The sequence below is a fragment of the Antrostomus carolinensis genome, unplaced genomic scaffold (assembly GCF_000700745.2).
Source record: "Antrostomus carolinensis isolate BGI_N321 unplaced genomic scaffold, ASM70074v2 scaffold23546, whole genome shotgun sequence".
Lineage (NCBI taxonomy): Eukaryota > Metazoa > Chordata > Aves > Caprimulgiformes > Caprimulgidae > Antrostomus > Antrostomus carolinensis.
In genome coordinates this window covers 14,915-34,201 of record NW_010322845.1, presented here as the reverse complement: position 1 = coordinate 34,201, position 19,287 = coordinate 14,915, and the positions used below count along the sequence as shown (strand labels likewise).

At 44.3% G+C, this 19,287-nt stretch overlaps 1 protein-coding gene across 1 annotated transcript in view; it reads right to left on the bottom strand.

Annotated features, from left to right (window-relative positions):
- Positions 1-39: 39 nt before the first annotated feature.
- Positions 40-19,287, bottom strand: part of RGL1 (ral guanine nucleotide dissociation stimulator like 1) — a gene marked incomplete at both ends in the record, with an annotated part of 24,910 nt that continues 5,662 nt past the window's right edge. Inside the window, 10 exon segments of the mRNA XM_029085562.1 lie at positions 40-154; positions 1,442-1,814; positions 4,199-4,387; positions 6,566-6,655; positions 7,510-7,631; positions 9,108-9,140; positions 10,506-10,592; positions 12,424-12,513; positions 14,994-15,078; positions 16,221-16,324. Of these exon segments, the coding sequence (XP_028941395.1) occupies positions 40-154; positions 1,442-1,814; positions 4,199-4,387; positions 6,566-6,655; positions 7,510-7,631; positions 9,108-9,140; positions 10,506-10,592; positions 12,424-12,513; positions 14,994-15,078; positions 16,221-16,324 (1,288 nt within the window).

Sequence of the window (19,287 nt, the reverse complement as noted above, 5' to 3'; positions counted from 1 at the left end):
CAGAACTTTTCAAGCAGTGGCAGAGTTCTGCTTCCCTACCTTTCTGCTCAGAGATGACCTGTACAAGCTCATAATCGTCAACTGTGTCAGATTCCAGGTTGTGCTTCAGCATAGCTCTCTGGATGACAGCAGGAGTTTTGTCTTGGCTGGTTAGCTGGAAAGAGAAGAGTTGCAATGAGAGATTCTGCTTATTCACGCTGTAGAATGATTTAATTAGCAAAGGCCTATCTATCCGCAGACCGCTTGGTCTTGGAAAAGATTTCAGAGAACTGCAAAAAGAGGATGGGTCACTAAGGAAGTAGTAGGCACTGCGAGATACTAAACTGTGGTATTTGTGACATTTGGTGGGGTTTTTTTAGTTCAAAACAACAGATTCTCTACTAGAAGAGACAGCAGTAAATCACTGTCTGCTCTCCTGAGCAAACACTTGGAGAGATGAGACGTTGTTCTCATCAGCCATCAAAGTCCACATAAATAGCTGCCCCATCTGTTCTTTGCAGACATCAATTAATCTGCAGTCACCTGTGCCAAATACTTCCTTTGACGTCCTGCAAAGATTTTTTGGCCTTGTAACTTGGTTTAGTGTCTGCTGTGGAAGTGCTGTGCATCCGGAGCAGACACAGGGCTCCCGCCAGAGCCTTACACAGTCACTAGGAAGGTTTGGCTCGCCAGTGGCTGAATTTGTCAGGCCCTCAGGGAACGGCTCTTGGCACCTTGGGGAGGTCAGACCATTGAAATCCTAAGGTAGAGCTGAACGTGCTAAGAACTAACCCCCCTGTGTTTGTTTCCCCACCTCTGAGGGACCCAGAGCGTTTGCTCCATCAGGTCTCTGCAGAGATCACACGCAGGCAAGTGACATCGCCTGTGGTCCAGCCCAGGCCCTGCGCTCCCTTGGCCAGGACCCCTCCGTGATACCAGCATCAAGGGAAACACCTGAACGCTGGTGGCTGCTGGTCTGGCAACCTGTGCCGCAGAGAGAAGCTGTGTAATGAAAGGGCTTGTCAGCTTCCTCATGTCCCTGTTTCCAGAAACCAGCTCCTCCTGGGGAAAGCTGCTCCAGGCAAAACTTGGCACGTGGCACCTCATGGCAAAACACACAGAGGAATTCTGAGCTAGAACAAAAGCAGCCAGCGCTCGCAGAAGGGCAGGAGCAACACAACCTGCCCTCGATCAGAACTCTCCACCTTGAACTTTCTGATAATATACCAACTTGAATTTCTAGACCAGAAACTTCCACAAAGGTGCCGTTTCCAAACCTCACGTTCATCCCACCCTCCACGTATTCCCGATTGTAACGTTTGCCATTTCCCCTTTCAAGGCAGGGTTCATTAGTTGTCTCAGTGATCAGGTATTTTCAAAACTAAAAACACCATTTGGTTAAGTCACCCCAGATGAAAACATCACCAAGGATAAGAGCACTTTGCTGTCCCACAGCGCTCACCAGGATGCTCTTGTACACGTTGCCGTTGTCGTCTTCGACACTGGTGCGGATGATGCACATATCTCTGTTCTGCTGGTTGTAAACGGGAGGCTCCGCTGGTGAGGTAACGGCTGTCGCGGAGACTGGAGACTTGTCGGTTGAGAAGAGCAAGGAAGGGGTCGAGATGAAAGATGACACCCCCGAGGAAGATACGTCCATGGAAAAGGAGGGAGATTCCGGGGAAGGAGATTCCGGGGAAGGAGATTCGGGGGAAGGAGATTCGGGGAAGGAAGATTCGGCGGAGGAAGATTCGGGGGAGGAAGATTCGGGGGAGGGAGATTCGGGGGGGGAAGATTAGGAAGATTCGGGGAAGGAAGATTCGGGGAAGGAAGATTCGGGGAAGGAAGATTCGGGGAAGGAAGATTCGGGGAAGGAAGATTCGGGGAAGGAAGATTCGGGGAAGGAAGATTCGGGGAAGGAAGATTCGGGGAAGGAAGATTCGGGGAAGGAAGATTCGGGGAAGGAAGATTCGGGGAAGGAAGATTCGGGGAAGGAAGATTCGGGGAAGGAAGATTCGGGGAAGGAAGATTCGGGGAAGGAAGATTCGGGGAAGGAAGATTCGGGGAAGGAAGATTCGGGGAAGGAAGATTCGGGGAAGGAAGATTCGGGGAAGGAAGATTCGGGGAAGGAAGATTCGGGGGAGGAAGATTCCAAGAGCTACAAAACACAAAGAAAGAAAGAAAAACACCATCATAAACTGGCTGTTGTGTGTGTCATTCTGGAGGAAGATCTTGAGAAAGCAGCAGGCACTTACAAAACCTCCATCAGCTGCACCCTGCCCAGCAGGTCCTGACCTCCAGAAAAAGTGAGCTTCACTTGATTCATTTCACTATTTTAATGGAAACTTATTTCCAATTCAGTGCCAGACACTGGGCGCTGCTTGCTCTGATCTCTCAGAAAGAGGAAGCCAGGAGGTGGCAGCAAATTCAACTCACAGAATCTGGTTGTGGGCAACCAGCCAGGGACTGGGACAGACTGAGAAGGAGCAGAGGGCACCACAGGCACCGCTGCTCCTGCTCCAGGTTGGAGTCTCTACACGAATTAAAATACACACACACCCCTCCCTGTCTGCCGTTTCTCCTTGAATATTCTTTCCTTGATGCAAAAATGCTCTTTCCTCGATGGAAACTGCCCCCTTTCTTCCCCTGCTGCTCAGGGTTTTCTCTTCCTCTTCACCTGCCTCACTCACAAACTGCTGACAGCATGTTCCCTCTCCGGATTGCTTATCAAACCCACTGTAACAACTGCTCCAGCTGAGCAGTTTAAATGATTGAGTTCTATGGAAGCCAGTGTCTGGGTCGTGTTCTGTCTGAAGCCAGTCGTGCTTCATTTGGTTTAAGAACATTTAGTACAATTTAATTTAAAATATCCATAAGCTAAACCCCAATATCACAGAATCCCAGAATTGCCTCGATTGGAAAAGCCCTTTAAGATCATCGAGTCCAATCATGAACCCAACACTAAGTCCCCAACTAACCCATGTCCCTCAGCACTATGTCTACACGACTCTTCAATCCCTCCAGGGATGGGGACTCCACCACTGCCCTGGGCAACCCCTTCCATTGCCTGAACGGGAATGACACTTTTCAGTGAAACATCCCTAAAAAGCTAACACCATTCAGTTCAAAAGGGAAGAGTCTGCAGGAAAGATGTCCCTGTGGATCCCCTGGCAGAGCCCTTCTGATGGTTTCCTGCCCGTACAGTTCCTCTCACATACTCTGTGTGCCAGGTGTAGGGCTTTGTCTTCTCTGCAGAACCGGGGGTTTCCTGGCACGCTGGTTCCGTGTCCCTGTGTGCTCAGAGTGAGCTGCTGTGCAGGAGGAGGTGCAGCAGCACCACCCACCAACTTCCCCTGTGGAATTAAACCAAGCCAAGGCGGGGAGTTTCCATCTTGGCAGCTCACAGAGGTGGAACCCGCAGGGCTGGTGACCTTACCTATCACTTGGTCACCTGCAGCTGCTCTGCGTTCCCCAGGACCAGGCTGGCACTAATGCACTCCTGCTTGCCCACCCACAAAACACTTTTCCCAGAGCGCAGGCACAGCTTTAGTGCAGCTGGGCTTTCCTTGGTGAGCACACAGCTGCTAAAGTCAAACTTCCTATTCCAGCTACAGCTGATAGAGCACAAAGGACACGGCAGTGGGCTGCTACCAGCAGAGTAACTCATCCAACCTGAGATATTTGAGGAGGAAATGACTAGCTGTTGATCTTACTCTTCTTTAGCTGATCCCATCTCCTGTTTCATTTGGTTTTGTTTGTGGGGGTTGATAAATCCTCTTGTCCGTGTCACTGTTAACGTCACGCTGCCGTGTGCCATGAGCAAGCATGGTGCTCAGGCTCCACACCCCACTTCCCACAGGCTCAAAGGTAGAAATGCCACAGCCCCAGCCCTCACAAAAAGCATGAGGGACTGAAAGAAAAATGAAAAATTAACCTCATGCTTCTCCAGGGCCTCACCTAAACCAAAACCACTGCCAGGCACCGCAAGAAAGTCTGCTTTCATGGAAGGAGAACTTCAGTCTGCCTTGTATCTCAGCAACACAGAAGGGATCCTGACTGGATTGCTTCCATTTTTACACATTTCTTTCTAGAGTCTCCCCTTTCCACTAAAAACAATGCTCTAGTCAAGCCCAACAGGCTTTGGCTCACATCTAGGACCTGTCTGCAGCATCAGCAGTTGCTCACAGGCTGTTTGTGATGGCAACAAGGCCCAGACCGTACCTTTTTGTGAGAATCATCAGGAGTGCCAACAGGAGAGATGGCGACTTCTTCACATTCAGAGTGATTAAACTCGCACGAGGAAACACTGGCCGAGTCTGTGCTTTCACCAGAGCTCCCAGTTGGAGGAGATTTGGGTTGCTCTTTGATGGGTGTGCTATGGACGATCACCTCAGAGCCCAGAAACATTCTAGTAAAGAGAAGAAAGCGTAAAAGCCAGTAAGTAAAAGCAGAACAGAGCTGGGCTGAGCAGAGCTCCCACTTGGTTCAAAAATCTGACGTATTGTTTTGTTTTCGTAGCTGGAGTGGCCTATTGTTTTAATTTCCTCCGTGTTGTTTATATAGTTTGTCAGGAGGGTTTGTTACACACTAACACAAAACCTTCCTGACCTGGAGTACCCAGCAGCTGCAAGGCCAACATCAGGGCTAGTGCCGCGGTATCGCAAACAAGGCTCCTCCTCAGTCTGCTAAATTTTCCGACTCTGACTGGAGAAATGATGGATTGTAAACCAGATGGGTTTACAAATGAAGGGACAAGGGGCATGTTGGAGGCATGGCAGCTGGTGCTCCTGCACGCTGCTGTCCCACCCTGCTCCCTCTGACACAAGGCAGCTCAAGACCTACTCAGCCACCACGAGGAAGTGAAACCCTGTGTGGAAGGTTAACACGTGGCCATGCGCCGGGCAAAGACCTTCAAAAGGCACGTTCATCCCCACTGCAAATTCTTTCACTCAAGAAAGGGGCCACAGATACCAGTTTCCCTCTTAAGACTCTCAACGGAGATGTACACAATGAGGAGATCACAAGAAAGTGCAAATTATAGGCTCTCCCTCTCCGAGACTCATTTCTAAATGCAGGTCAAGTAAATTTAAAGGAGTGGCAAAGGAAACAAATTTGTATAATATATAAGGTAGAGAAGCAGGTGAAATCATTAACATGCAGTTTATGATTGAAAACAATTTAGAGAGGTGTCACTCACTGTTTCCAGGATGAATTGTGCCAGTCTTTTCTACAGCATTAATTTACAAAATATATTCAGATTGCAGATGAAACAATTCTTTAGACAAAGACCACACAGTGCAAACAAACTCGACACGGTAAATTACCATAGTGCAGCACGGGAACGCGGGCAGAAAGGGGAGAATAAAACCTCTGCTCCGCGGCAACAGTTCTTACACCCAGCTTAGGCATGTGCCAAGGGAGGCACAAATGGGAGGCCACCAGTTCAGGCACTGGAGACACAAATGGGAGGCCACCAGTTCAGGCACTGGAGACACTAATGGGAGGCCACCAGTTCAGGCACTGGAGACACTAATGGGAGGCCACCAGTTCAGGCACTGGCATCTTCAAAGCTCACGTTCTCATAACGTATCTCCACTGACTCGGATGGACTAATCCTCACACTTTCCAAACAGCTGCTTGCATTTTTTTTTTGCATATCAAAACTCTAGATGGAAAAAATCTCTTCTCCCTGCAGCCCCTGAGCTGCAGCAGCACTGGTGTGAATGGCTGCTGGCTGTTCTGAGGAAAGTGGGTCCAAGAACCATGCAGGAAAGGAGAGTTCAGAGCTGATAGTGCTGTGAAATTCAGCATTTCCTCCCTCATCTTCATCATGCCACTGGTATGTGGGAGCCCCTTCCTATCTCCTCTTGCATCACATTCAAATTTCTCGCCTTTAAGATATTTTTACTTCAGTCCTTGATCTCTGCTTTCATTCCCTGCAGCTTCCCCCAAATTCCTGCTTTCCTGCTGGCGTATTGTTTCCTGCGTGTGCTTAGCTGTGTGCCCCTGTTCTCCACCCACCTCCTGTTTGAATCTTTGTGGTATTAGATTAAATCAGACCACATCCCCATTATTTTTTTCCTCCTTTAACTTGAAGGCAGTTAGGCAGATTGTTTCTATTTTCAAATGCCTTTTTGCTAACCTTACTTTTTATACTAAAATCCTGCAAGGAATTTTTTTGCATGTGAATAGTAAATTAGACTTAATAATAGACCAGACTTTATCCTCATTTACTCTGTTTTGCTCCTGCATTCAGGGAAGTTATTGCACAATAGATACTGAATTTATAATCCAGCATTAAAATTGTTCCTTTTTCTGACACCTTAGGAAGGCTTGTTTGTTTCTAATCTCTTTCATCATTAATAACCTTCATGATTACTTATAACAAGAGACAGCTTCAGACAGCAGTATGCATTTCTAGCTGATGGTGTCTCCTTAAAGTGATGCAGTGCTCTGAATCTCCTTAAATTAATGCAGTGGTCTGAATCCCCTGCCAGGTTTTTGAGCTGGTGAAATGAGTAGTGCTTGTTTGATTGATTCAGGTTCACATTGCCACACCAAACACCCCTGGCCCCCTGGTACTCACAGGCTGAATCTCTTCACCACGCTTTTCCGAGATTTTGGTGATGTGGCGCTAGCGTCAGCAGCTGCTTCAACCTGACGTGAAAGGTTGTAACTGCAGAACAGAGGCCACCGAGTTAATTTTTTACAGACAATACCATTAGCTAAATATCTCTAAGTAGCAATATTCAAGAAATTTGAGAAAACTTCAGTGATTCCCACTTCACAGAGGTTGCAACCCGACAAAGAGGAACACAGCTCTGTCTACATTTTACCATGGTGAAGGGGATATTTCACTTCTTTATAATGGTTTTAAAAACTAGCGCTTTTTTCTATGAAATTCATCATTTTATTTAAAGAGAAATCAGGAAAATACTTAATATGTGAATCTTGGAGAAGCTGAGATTTTTTTTTTTACTACAACTCAGCACAATGCAGTACGTATCTGTGCTTACACTCTTAGTGCAGCAGAGTGGTATCAAACACCTAGTGGAGACCTTAAAATGCTGTAATTAATTATCTTGTGTTGGTCTGGCAGCATGTGCAGTAACACGGAACTCAGCAGGGCTGCAAAACCCACCCCAAATGCCAGGGAGACATTTATCTGGTGAGCACACAGTGAGCTCTGCGTTGCCTTGGCTACCTGTTGCCCGCATCCACCAGCCCAACAGTCAGTGACGGCATCTTGATGTCCCTCAGGATCAACTTCTGAGTGTGTGTCTGGGCGTACAGACAGCCCAGACACAGCAAAATATCCTATTTCAAAGTCAGAAGCCTGATTTCCAATCTCAAAACTCAACTCTGCTGAGTTCCCCATGTTTTCTAGAGCTGTTTTGCAGAAGGCAGATGTATTTCCACTCTCCTCGAGCAGCAGTGTGTGTAAGAGGATTGCTAGAAGCTGACATAACCCACTGCAAGGTGGCTGTGGGGTGAGAAAAGGCCGCTTTGCCAGTTGGACTGAGAACCTACCTCTCCTCCTCAGTTAAATGCTGCTGTCTCTTGAACCACTGGATGAATTTTTCATCTGGTGTCATGCAATAGCTGTTACATGAGGACTGTAAGAGCTTAATTTGGGCAATTACTTCAAATTCCTAAGAAAATAAATAATCAAACAGGAATTCTAATTAGAAAATATGATAAACCAAACAGACTCAGTCATATACTAAACACATGCAACAACAGATCCAGGACAAATTTAGTTTGACCTGAAGTTCCGTTTCAGTTGAGTAACTGACTATTTCAAGAAGCAATTTTTCAAACAATGAAGTCTCTTTTGATTTTTTTTTTTCCCCAACATCCCTAATGTGCACTGAGATGTGAACATTTTATCAGACACACACAAATCAGAAGACAAACACCAGGAATTACACTTCACCCCAGAGCTTTTTCCAAGTACTAACTGAAGTGTAATGCCACCAAACAGCAGCAATGCTGGTTGTTCCTCTAGGAATGAGAGTAGCAAAGGTCACAGGTTCTCCAGCTTGCCCTGCCTGCTCACCCAGCGCTGGCCAGACCAGCTCCAAGAGAATTGTGCTGGGTACATAGGTGGTTCTCAGGCAGCAAGTCAGGGTAATAATTAGGGGTGCCTGCCATGAAAGCAGAGCCTGATCCTCCCCGGCTTTGCAGGTTGAGCACTCAACGCTTACCCCAGAGGAACGTAAAAATCTACCCTTGGTGTGACTAGAACGCGCTGCTGCTCTGTAACGCCACTTGCATACACACTTTGCCAAAATAATTCTTAAAACCCCCTTGTGTGAGAGCAGATCATAGAATCAGGAGGCAGGAGTGGTGCTGAGGACTTGGCATGGTTCAGAGGGCAGCTTTGCCACTGGTTTGTGTGAAGCTGGACTGATGACCACAGAGAAGCTCGTGGATCTCATTATTGGTATCCTGAGCCGTGCAGTTACACGTACAGTAAGTCCAAGAAGTGGTTTGTAGAGCTGGGAGCAGTTAAGGGAAGGAAATGGCTCCATCACAGCCAAATCCCCGTCTGCTTTCAGACCCCAGAACAGGGATTTGGCACGGCTTCATTCAGACAGATGTAACCCCAGTACTTTTACTCCTACACAGGGTTACTTATCTCTGACCTACAAGGACAGGAAAGACTGATGCCATTTATTTCTCAGTCCTATGTACCTAGTTTGCTCTCTGCAGCTTTTTACCTACAAACAGTTTACTGCAGCAGAAGGAAGATGTTTACAAACTGTATCTTTTGGAAAGCAAAGGTCTCATGCCACCAGGACTGATTCACTCTCAACACAAAGGATATCCACATGTATTCCCATGAACACCACACGTCCCAGATGTAAATCCCATGGAAGTAAGTGACCTGCAGCTCCTCTCCCTCATTGCACACATCTAAAAAGCAGGGTCTCTTCCTGCATCACCCCTCACAGTTTGGCAGAGGCTTCCAGCCTTTCAGGGATCTGTTCTTCCCCTACATACAAATAATTTGCCTTAAAATTAGCAGCTGGTGTATATGCCTGAGCAAAGACAACAGGCCTTGCCAAGAGAATGCTCTAAAAGAGGGCATCACTAAACTAAAAATCACAGAACATTCAACTTACCCTTCGCCTTTTCTCAAAATTTATCAGGCCACCCTGTTAGAAGGAAAGAGAAGGGATCAGAGTAGAAGAGCACATGCTCAGTTGAATTTAATCACAAACAGGATGAAGTGGCAAGGCTAATGTAAAGCACAGACCTGCCCTGAGCAAGGACCTTCTAAAAATACCTGTTCCAGGTCTGGTAAAAACCACAGCACTCATCTATCCAAATCTCCAAAGGATATCTGTCCTTATGGCCTAAATGGCAATCTGCCCAGGAAGAAAAGCCCAGCACAAGAACCCTTATGAAAGTTGGGCTGAGATCAGCTCTGAAGAACGCTAGCGGGGTTTCGCTTGTGAGACACAAACTCTGCTCGTGCCGGTGCTGGGAGTTCAGGGCTGTTCCCTGGGAGTTTCACAGACACCAACTGAACACATAGCACAGGCAGAAGGGAAATTGCCAAAAATAAAATGGATATATAGCAACGTTACACAGGCCTGGTTTAGTGCAGTTTTGTAAAACAAACCACCACCAAACAAAGCAGTGACCATCACCAGCCCAGGGAGAAGCATGTTTGCCCCTTCTTATCATAAATATAAATATAAATATGAATATGAATATGAATATCAGCACCAGCACAGTGAAGGCTGAGCACCTGCAGTGTGTGCTCCTCCAGTGTCTGCTTTACTGGGGCTGATTTTCAAAGGTGCTTGAAGACCTTTGAAACAAACACCTTTGAAAATTGGCCCCATCCTCAGTCTCTGTTAAAGGACCAGACTCTGCTTTTCCCCTTCCTATGCTAGATTGGTTCCCTCTGCTTGTTCAGCTAAAGAGAAATTAATAAAAGCAAATCTTTAATCACTTTAGGGCTCAGACGTGCCTGAGTCAATACTGAAGCACTTCAGTGATGGGTCTGAAGAGCTGAATTTGTGATTCTGTGTATTTTACCAATTATTCATAGAATCACAGACTGGTTTGGGTTGGAAGGGACCTTAAAGCTCATCCAGTTCCAACCCCCCTGCCATCAGCAGGGACACCTTCCACTAGACCAGGTTGCTCAAAGCCTCATCCAGCCTGGCCTTGAACACTTCCAGGGAGGGGGCATCCACAACTTCCTTGGGCAACCTAGGAATTCACACAATTCTTTACACCTACAATGTTGTTTTCAGAAAAATGAAACTTTCCGCACATTTTCTAACCTAATAAAACCAGACAAAATACAGTGCTAAGCTTGTCCCTTGAGATAACTGCACTCAAATTCACACAAGATTCTCGTTGCTAATAAAACTGCATATTTTGAAAGCAGATTCTTTTATTTTTAAGAACTGCACAAGAACCTAGTAGAAGATACAGGAACAGATACACTCAGTGCCGGGAAGGCAAGGAGGATACTTAGGATTAAAAAAATTGCCCCAAATTACCTCAATAGAGTCCTGAAGGGCTGTGTCAAGCATGATGAGATCAGTGAGGAAGGTACCAAGATAAGGCACGGTGCCTTGCATTACTCCCTGCAAACGATCAGAACAATGAAGGATTAATTGACTGAGAAATGGTAATAATTAGAACGCTAGAATACTCCTGTATAAGAAAAAAATGAAATAAAAGTAGTCTGTTTAACAAAACAGTGGTCTTATAAATGCTGTTTTCTTTTATTAGGTCATCCTTAGTATCTGATACAGAATTTAAATCAAATTCTAATGACAGCAGGATGCTCTCATAAACATTGCCAGCTGGTTTTGTACTCCAGTATTGCCACCACAGCCTGAGTTCTCACAGCTGGTCACCAGCAAACCCTGCTTGTGAAAGAAGGATCGAGCAGCAGGGACAGGGTCCCTCGGCTCCCTGCTACAAGAGGAAGAGCTGGGGAATGGTCCTGGCTAGGCTGTGGAAGCAGTTTCTCTCTCTCTGCTTCATACTAGTGGATTTTTACTTAATGATGGCATTGTACCATGTGACAGTCAAGTCAAATGAAGTCACAGGGTTTTTTCTTCCAAAAAGTGACCATCTTCCCCAGCCATTCACTGCATTTTAATAGTAATTATTCACAGTTTAAACTTTCTAGACTGCTAGCAGTTGTAGAGTTCAGGCTGTTTCTACACTTGTGAAGGAAATGCTTTGTTTCTACCACCCAAAAGGATCCGTATTTTTTCCAGTCAAACAAAAAAATCATATTCAGCACTTTTGCCTCGCCATTCCAGTTTTCTCTCCCCTTGTCCTTTTAAATCTTTGCCAACTTTTGAGACAAAAACCATTTTCACCAGCAGACTGGAAACCAGACACATTTTACAAAACGATCTCTGTAGAAGTCTGTGCCATTTTCAAGCTGGTATGTCAGAACCTTCATAGCTTTTTTAAAAGTAAATGAGAGTTCTGCTCTGGCCAGAGATAGTTTTCTTTATCACAAGAATTCCAGTATTTACATTATGTATTTGACTACATGAAAATTGTGTGGCTTTCCCTGTGTTTCTCTCAAAAGGGTAACAAGAGTAGTTATTTCTTTCTTATAGGAAACAATTATTCTCAAGAATTCTTTCTTGTAGGACAGAAACAAGACAATTGAACATGATGAACACATGTTTATATTCATCAATCACTTTTTTACCCTTTTTTATTACCCTTTTATATGACAGGTTTAATAAATTTCTAGAAGACTCCAAATGAAGGCCAAACCCTTGGCTCAGCATCCATCCTGACCAGCTGGTTGGGATGTGAAGGAAATGCAGGTGGGGACAGGATCAGCAAGCCCATACACCCAGTTAGCCCTTGCAGGGGACAGGGGAAGACTGGTGCCAGGGAACATAACGTGGCCCCTGCATACGTTCACCAGAGCCTGAAATGTTTGAGCATTCTCAGCATCAGCTCAGGGAACACACTGGCTATGTGATGCTTTGCAGATCCAGTACACAGACAAGCATGACTGGAGGAAAAGGAGAGCTGGGTTGCACTCAAAACCAGAGCTGTTACAGCTTGGCAGCTCAGCACAGGCTGTACAGCTTGAGCTGGGGTTAGCACGAATCCCATTGTGTAATTGTTTATATGTACGGATGCATGCATGTGTGTGATCGTGTGTATATATATCTATATATAAATATAGATACATTTACAGGGATAAACACTCTGACTGCATATTCAGTCTAAACCTTTCGGTTCACTCTCTTTCAGCTGATCAATAGCATTGATGTGATTGTTTTGCTTGACAGAGGGCACGTGCAAGAGCATTACCTACCTCACACTCGCTTTGTTAAATAACTGTCTAGATTTTGCTGCTTATATAATTCACCAATTAGGGTTAATCATGTTACCAGTTCAAAAAGAGTAAGAAAAAGCCCCCAAACACACCATATCTTTTTGAAGTTGTAGTCTCCTCTGTGTCTTTTTCTGATTTTCTTTCACGTTGCTGTCCAAATTGGCAAATTTAGATGTTCCCTCCTGTGAGTTAAAAAGGAATTAAAAAGCAATTAATGGAGGAGCTAAGTGGTAAACTGCCAACTATGTTTGTGTAAAATAACTGCAGATACATTTAACCAGGCAAGTTAGCCCAGCAAAAATATCTGCTGTGCAGGTGCATGTATACGTATATGTGCTCATTTTCTGGGACTCATACACTGATTGGGAATTTTGGACAAAATCCCACAAGGTGACCATAAGGGAACGTTTCTGCAAACTAGCTCTACTCTGGTGAAAGCTAAGGGCTGTTGAATATCTCCTGGGAGTTTAAATCAGAGAAACTTAGATATACTTCAGGTGTCCAGATGCTTCTCTGAACTCTCTCCTGACATGCCTGACCTCAGGATTTCTGTTTCATTTCCTAATCAGGACTGCTACGAGTAAACATCTCCAGTTTATGTAGAGATGCTTTGTTGTTTTTCTTATGGTAATGCTTTGTTGTTTTTCTTCCTGCAACGCAGAGATCCAGCAATTCTCTGTGGCTTACTGGCTAATCCAAAACCACGCAGGAAATGGATGTAGTAGGTTTTCATCTCCACAATTCAAGCTTTCCTATGAATGGATGAGCTATTTCACAATAGATCTGTAGCCTTTGCTTCCCTGGATCCATACAGGATGCTGAGAGTTACTGGGGTTTTTTTCAGTGGTCAGATAGATGGGGCATGAATCATTATCAATGGGGTTTTTTTTAGGGGGCACAGAACAACAGCTGCATTTGTAAAGATCCTCTCATTACAAAGTTTACTTCTCTCAGTCACAGTTAATGGATAGATCACTCAAACTCTGTATTTCCTTCCTCAAGCTCAAAAAACCAGGAACAAATGAAAAAGGAGTGTTGTCTCAATGTCTTCAAGATACTGAAAGGTAAACTCAATATTCTCTAAGAACAGCTGGTGAGCAGGCACAGAAGCTACAACTGCAGCCTGCAGCAGAGCCTTGTTTGGGGAGGAGAGCACACAGTGCTCCCTCTCCATGCCGGCCAACCTGTTTCATATGGCATTCTGTCTGATCCACACTTAAATTTGCAGGATGGATGGGCAAGGTCAAACACAGCTTCCCTAGAGAGACTATTTATAGTGAAAGAAAACAAAGGCTTTAAGGATTCAGTAGACATTAATCCTCCAATCGGTACAAAACAGTCCAAGATGAGAAGTAGGAGAGAGATCCGAGCTATTCTGTGGAATTTTTCTCCTCTCACTGCTTTCCAAGTGTTTTGCAAATCTACTTATGACAGCTGGGGAGAGTGATTTGTTGGGAGCCAGAAGGTCTGGGCTCAGATTGAGTTGTTTTGTCTTTTTAATATTTAGTTAAATAAGCTGTTCTGAACACAGATATTCCTTCTGTACTTATTATTGTCTCGCCTGCTTTAAAATTTAGCTACAGGTGTTGATAAATGGATGATAAACAAAACAGACTGACAGGTTTAAATGTGCTCACCCATCATTCCTGAGCAAAACACAGTGTTTCAGATACCAGGGCAAGGGAGTGATGTACAGATGCCAGAGAGACTGGATAGAACTGCCAACAAGTAAACTGGTTAGCCAGTTTATAGAAACTTTTTCTGTAAACAGAAAAAACTGACACAAACATTCCACAGTTTCTACAGAATCTAACCTTTCCCTGCCATTCCTCCTCACTCCTTTCAAGTTCCTGAGCTTTCTGGGGCTTGCCCAGGAGAGTGCACAAGTCAAACTGTTCCAGACAGAGCCTGCTTTGTTGTCCATCTGGCCACACACAGAGCAGGAAGCCTGCTCCTTCAGAATTCCCAGCCCTGTTTTCTAGTTCCAAGAAAGGTACGGGATAGTCGGATAAATATCTTGGTTTAATTCCTCAGCTGAAGCTAAGTGGCATTGTTCCAGTGAAATCAAAAGCACTACAATGGTGCAACCCAGTTGAGAATCTTGTTTGGAGCTGCTCTGCACTCACCAGTGCAAACTTGAACCTTTCTAGGTCTGCTCGCAGGGTTCATCTCTCTGTACAGAGCAATATAAAGCCAAAGTGCTAATTTTTAACTCAACTCAGTAAAATCACACCGTGCAGCACCTCTGATGTTGGCTCCAACACTATCACAGATACAACACGGTGCACACAGCTAGACATGTCTTGAGCTAGACATCACCGTGCCCAAGGGAGCATTACCAGTTACCTAACCACAGCAGCGTGACATTCAACTTGAGGGGCTCCAAGGGGTCCTGACCTGCTGTCTGGGGATCAGAATCTGTGCTGCTGCAACCTGCTGCATGGGGGTAGCCAAGCTCAACAGCCAAATGCTAGTGCAGGTTCTTTTAGGAACAAGGAAATCGCCTCTCATCCCAGCAGAAAAGCAGGGGTTTTACAGACCTCTCTTCCCTGAAGCACTGCATACAGTTCAGGGAGAGATGAGCTTTGGCAGCTGGTTAGAAAAAGGGCTAACCTCAGCTTTGATTAATATCACAAGTCTTGCAAATCAAGCTAATTCTCACCTTCATTAGCAGCTCCCTACTTGTCAAATAATTGTCATGGTCTGAGAAGATATCAGAGAGCTCTTCGAACATCAGCGTCATGTCCCTGTAAAGGAAAAGATTAAATCATTTAGGTTATCAGTAAGCACTCTAAATCACATCAGATTACTACTTTTTCTCATGAATCGTTAACAGTTGGGCATATAAAAGGTAACACCACCAATATGCATCCAGTGAGATGCTGCACATCTACTAGGAACCTTCCTGGGATCTTCTGGTGCTCTCAGTCAAGTCAGCATCACAAAGAAATGCTGTAGGTACACAGACTCTGAGCAGGGTTTTCAATCACACTGCAGGGTATCAGATTGTTGTAAGAAAATGGGTAAATAGATACCAAGGAACAGAAAAATAGCTGTTGGAGGTATCCTAAGTACTTCATTTTTCCCTTCTTCCGTGCACTCTGGAAAGCTAGAAGCATTTAAATGTACAAGTCCCTTTCTATTACCCATCGCTACACACACAAGATGGCAATATCTTGATCAGGAACAGGAACATGGGGCAGCGGAAGGAAGGACCCACCTCACTCCAGGGGAAATGAAGAAGTATACTGGTGGCAGAGTGACATTTTTCTTTGTTTATCAAAGGAAAGAAATCTATTATTCCCAAACAGAACGAGCAGAACACCATCTCTCTTACACAGAGATTTCTGGTGTCTATTTGGCATGCAGTAAAAACACCAACTGCACACAAAGGTATTCCCCTGTATGAAATATTGTCTTCAACACAGATTTGGATTTTGTAGTTTGGAGATATGTTTTAAGGAAACATCAGGACCAGGAGAGGATTAGTGAGGGTTTGTAACAACCTGGACCTCCTCCAACTTCATAGGAGAGAAAACACCAAGCAAGTATCACGGTGCCCTTTTGCTGAGTGGTGTGCACGAGCTGGATGAGTAGCTAGTCCCATAGTTTTTCAAAGTAGGTTGTGGAAGTTCCAGTATGCTATAAAGGACAGAAGAGACCCATCATCCCTGAGGGCAGGTTGTCCTCTCAATATGAAAGAGGAGCTCACAGCAGTCAGACCCAAAAAAGAGGTCTGAGCCACACAGGAATGAGAGGTTCTTCTAAGAGAGCAGATGTCCATGAAGGAGCAGAATAGGAAGACTGAGAAGAACAAGATGAAAAGAAAGAGCACTGAGCTTTTTGCCTTTGTTTGGGGCTAGCCATGGGAGCAGAGGGAGAAGCTTACTTTGGAACACACGCCCAGATCTTCTTTAGCCGATAGATGGAGTTGGACTGCAGTGCTGAAATGATGGCCCTCAAGGAGGAAAAATTCTTCAGGATTCTACATTCCTGTGAAAGGAGCGGTTAGAAATACAGGAGCATTAAATGTCAGCGTTACAAATACGTTAGTGCTCTTCTCTTTGAGCGGTGTCATGCTCGCCGCACATTCGCACTGCTAAGCAGGCAGCTGTACAAATATTGAGCATCAAAAACATCACTCCCCCCTCCAGCCACCAAACACTTTACAGGCTTTGGCACTTATATCTTGTTTTCCTGACTTTCATGTATCTGTGGGTGATGTTGCAGTGTTACAGCTTCCAGTTCTCCTAGTAAAAATAAAAGTGGAACCGAGTCCCAATTGTTAATACTTCTTAAAAAGTTCTTTATAGTTACCAATCCCTTTTACCCTTCAGGGGAAAAACCAGGCTTTGCCTCTTTGTATGTGGTATTTAAAATGTAAACCCTCAATCATCTAAGTGTCAATTAAAAATAAAGACATGCAAAGGAATAACCTGTTATTCAAGTATGTGCACACTGTTGAAGAGAAAAACCTTCCCAGAGTTGGGATCAAATCATAACAGAGAAACTCGCTTGTAGACATTTCTTATGCAGCTTCTCTGTGGCAAAAGCTTTGATGGAAGAAGATACTGAAAAACTTAATTCTCCAAAAAATAGCACAAGTTCCTGGTAAAGCAGAGGGAAGCAAGGAGCAGGGGAGGAAGTCTGGCTTCTGACTCTTCACGGAACTCCTGCACATCTGTTGGTGGCTCATGAAGGAGAACGTGGTCACCGCAGAGTTAAGAAACTCTTGTAAATACAACTCTGACAAATGGGTGTCTGCACATGCAAATTAAGCAGATAAAACACATGCCAATTTGACTATTGCATCTAGATGAGAATGTATTCAAACTACAATTCTGCTTCTGCAAATGTTTATGGGGCTGATTATGACACTAACAACACTGATTCTGTAAAGGATCCTTACAGTGAAAATAAACGTAAGTTATTTCTTTTGCAGGACTGAACAAATGTAAAGCAACCTTAGTATCAGCAAAAGTCAAACCTTAATAGATCAGCAACTTGGTTTATGAGTTGTATTAAATTTTTATTTATTTATTTATTCCTTCCAAATACAACAGGAGTTTGGACTGGAAGATCCAATTTGGAACCATCTTGACTTAATTGCACACTGCATTATTTAAAGCACATTAGGAATTCAATATTGGATTTTGTGTTCTCAATGATTTAACTGACTGCAGACTAAACTTTAGCAAGCTTTCATTTGTACCTAAGAAGAATTTTTAAGACTGCTTTGATTGACTTTGTTTCATGCTGTGCCCTTCACAAGGGGAAAACCAGAAAGAATCCTGTGCAGAAGCAACTTTGATTTTTAAAAAGTTAAGCATAACATGATATTAATGATTTCATTTTTCCTTTTTATTTTTAAAGAAAATATTGTGTAAGTGAAATTGGCTGGTCCTGCTCAGGAATCTTAGATCTAGGTGGAGCAGAGAGGGCTGGCAGTTAGAAAAAGTATTCAGTTTATCTTGTAAACCAAGAAACTGGATCCAAGAGTCATGAACAGATAACAAACGTGGAGCTCCATGCTGCTAAGTTACAGAGTTAGCTGTCAGTGAATAACTGCACTTTAATGAGTGGATTCTTTTCTAATTCAGGCATCTAACTATTCAAAACACTCATTTGCATGCACAAAGCAAGCACCTTCCTTCCAAAGCAGGCAGCTAAGTATACATGCAACTAGCTGTTCTACACGTGCAATTATTTTGTAGAGCGTGCACATGCATCTTTCATGTGCTTAGCTACGATTGGAGTGTTTAATTATGGGTATGAATTCAATAAAGAGAGAAGCACTGAATCAACAGAGGTAGAGAACAAAGTTCTCCATCTACAGAACAAGAATGGTGAGCACGGTGCCTGTCCTGGCTTCCCCAGGCCTCCCTGCTGACCCATGATGAGCAGGAAGCTTCTTCGTACTTCCTCGCCCAGACTGCAGACCAGTTTGCCCAGTAAGGGCCCCTTGAGCTGGTACCCTGCGCAACTTAATGATCTGCACACAGAAAATAGGCATCAAACTTCCTAATCCATTCACACGGGCTATAAAGCAGCCATCAGATGATAACAAAAACGAGTTGATGCAAGTGCCAAAAGAGAGGTGAGAGACTACTTCCCCATAGCAGCTTCCTGAACCACGCAGCTGCCAGAGCTTAGGTGCCAGGACTAACAATACTGTCCCTGGAAGCACAGAAGTGCATTGTCAAGGTTGGAAAGTCTCTGTTTGGCTTGAGTTTTTTCTGACTGCTTATTTTGTATAGCTAAGAAAGAATCCATGTGATTCTTAAAACGAAAGTCAACACACATCCATATGAAAGTGCTTTAAATGTTTCTCTTCAAAAGAGAGATCTGATTTACTGCCAGCTGCCCAGTGCTCTGAGGGGAGTTTAAAAGGTTACAGTAAAATAATAAAGATAAAATCTGAGAAATTAGCAAACTAGAGTTACGTAAAGAAGGCAGGCAAAACTCTTGTGCAAAGATTAAGGAACACAAAATCTGCTGCAAGGCAAAAGGAATTGAAGCAAAGAGTAAAAATGTCTTAGGGAAACTGTGAGACCATAATAAAGCAGAAAGGGAAGAAGATGAGGAGACTGGTACCATATGGTAAGTCTACTTACTGTTCCTGGTCGCTGCTTGCACCCCTCACCCTTTCTAAACCCAGCTGGTTTGTATACCTGATGTAAATTATGAATAACTCGGTAGGCAAACGACTTTTCAGCCTCAAGAATTTTTCAGAACAAAAGAGTACAAAAAATAATTTCATCTTTTCCATGTTAAAGAGGCTACTGCTTCCTAGAAGTAAGTTAGATTTGTCTGCACTTATTGAAAACCTGGTATTTACTTTATTTTCATATCTACACATAGAACCATAGAGTGGTTTGGGTTGCAAGGGACCTTAAAGCTCATCCAGTTCCAACCCCCCTGCCAGCAGCAGGGACACCTTCCACTAGACCAGGTTG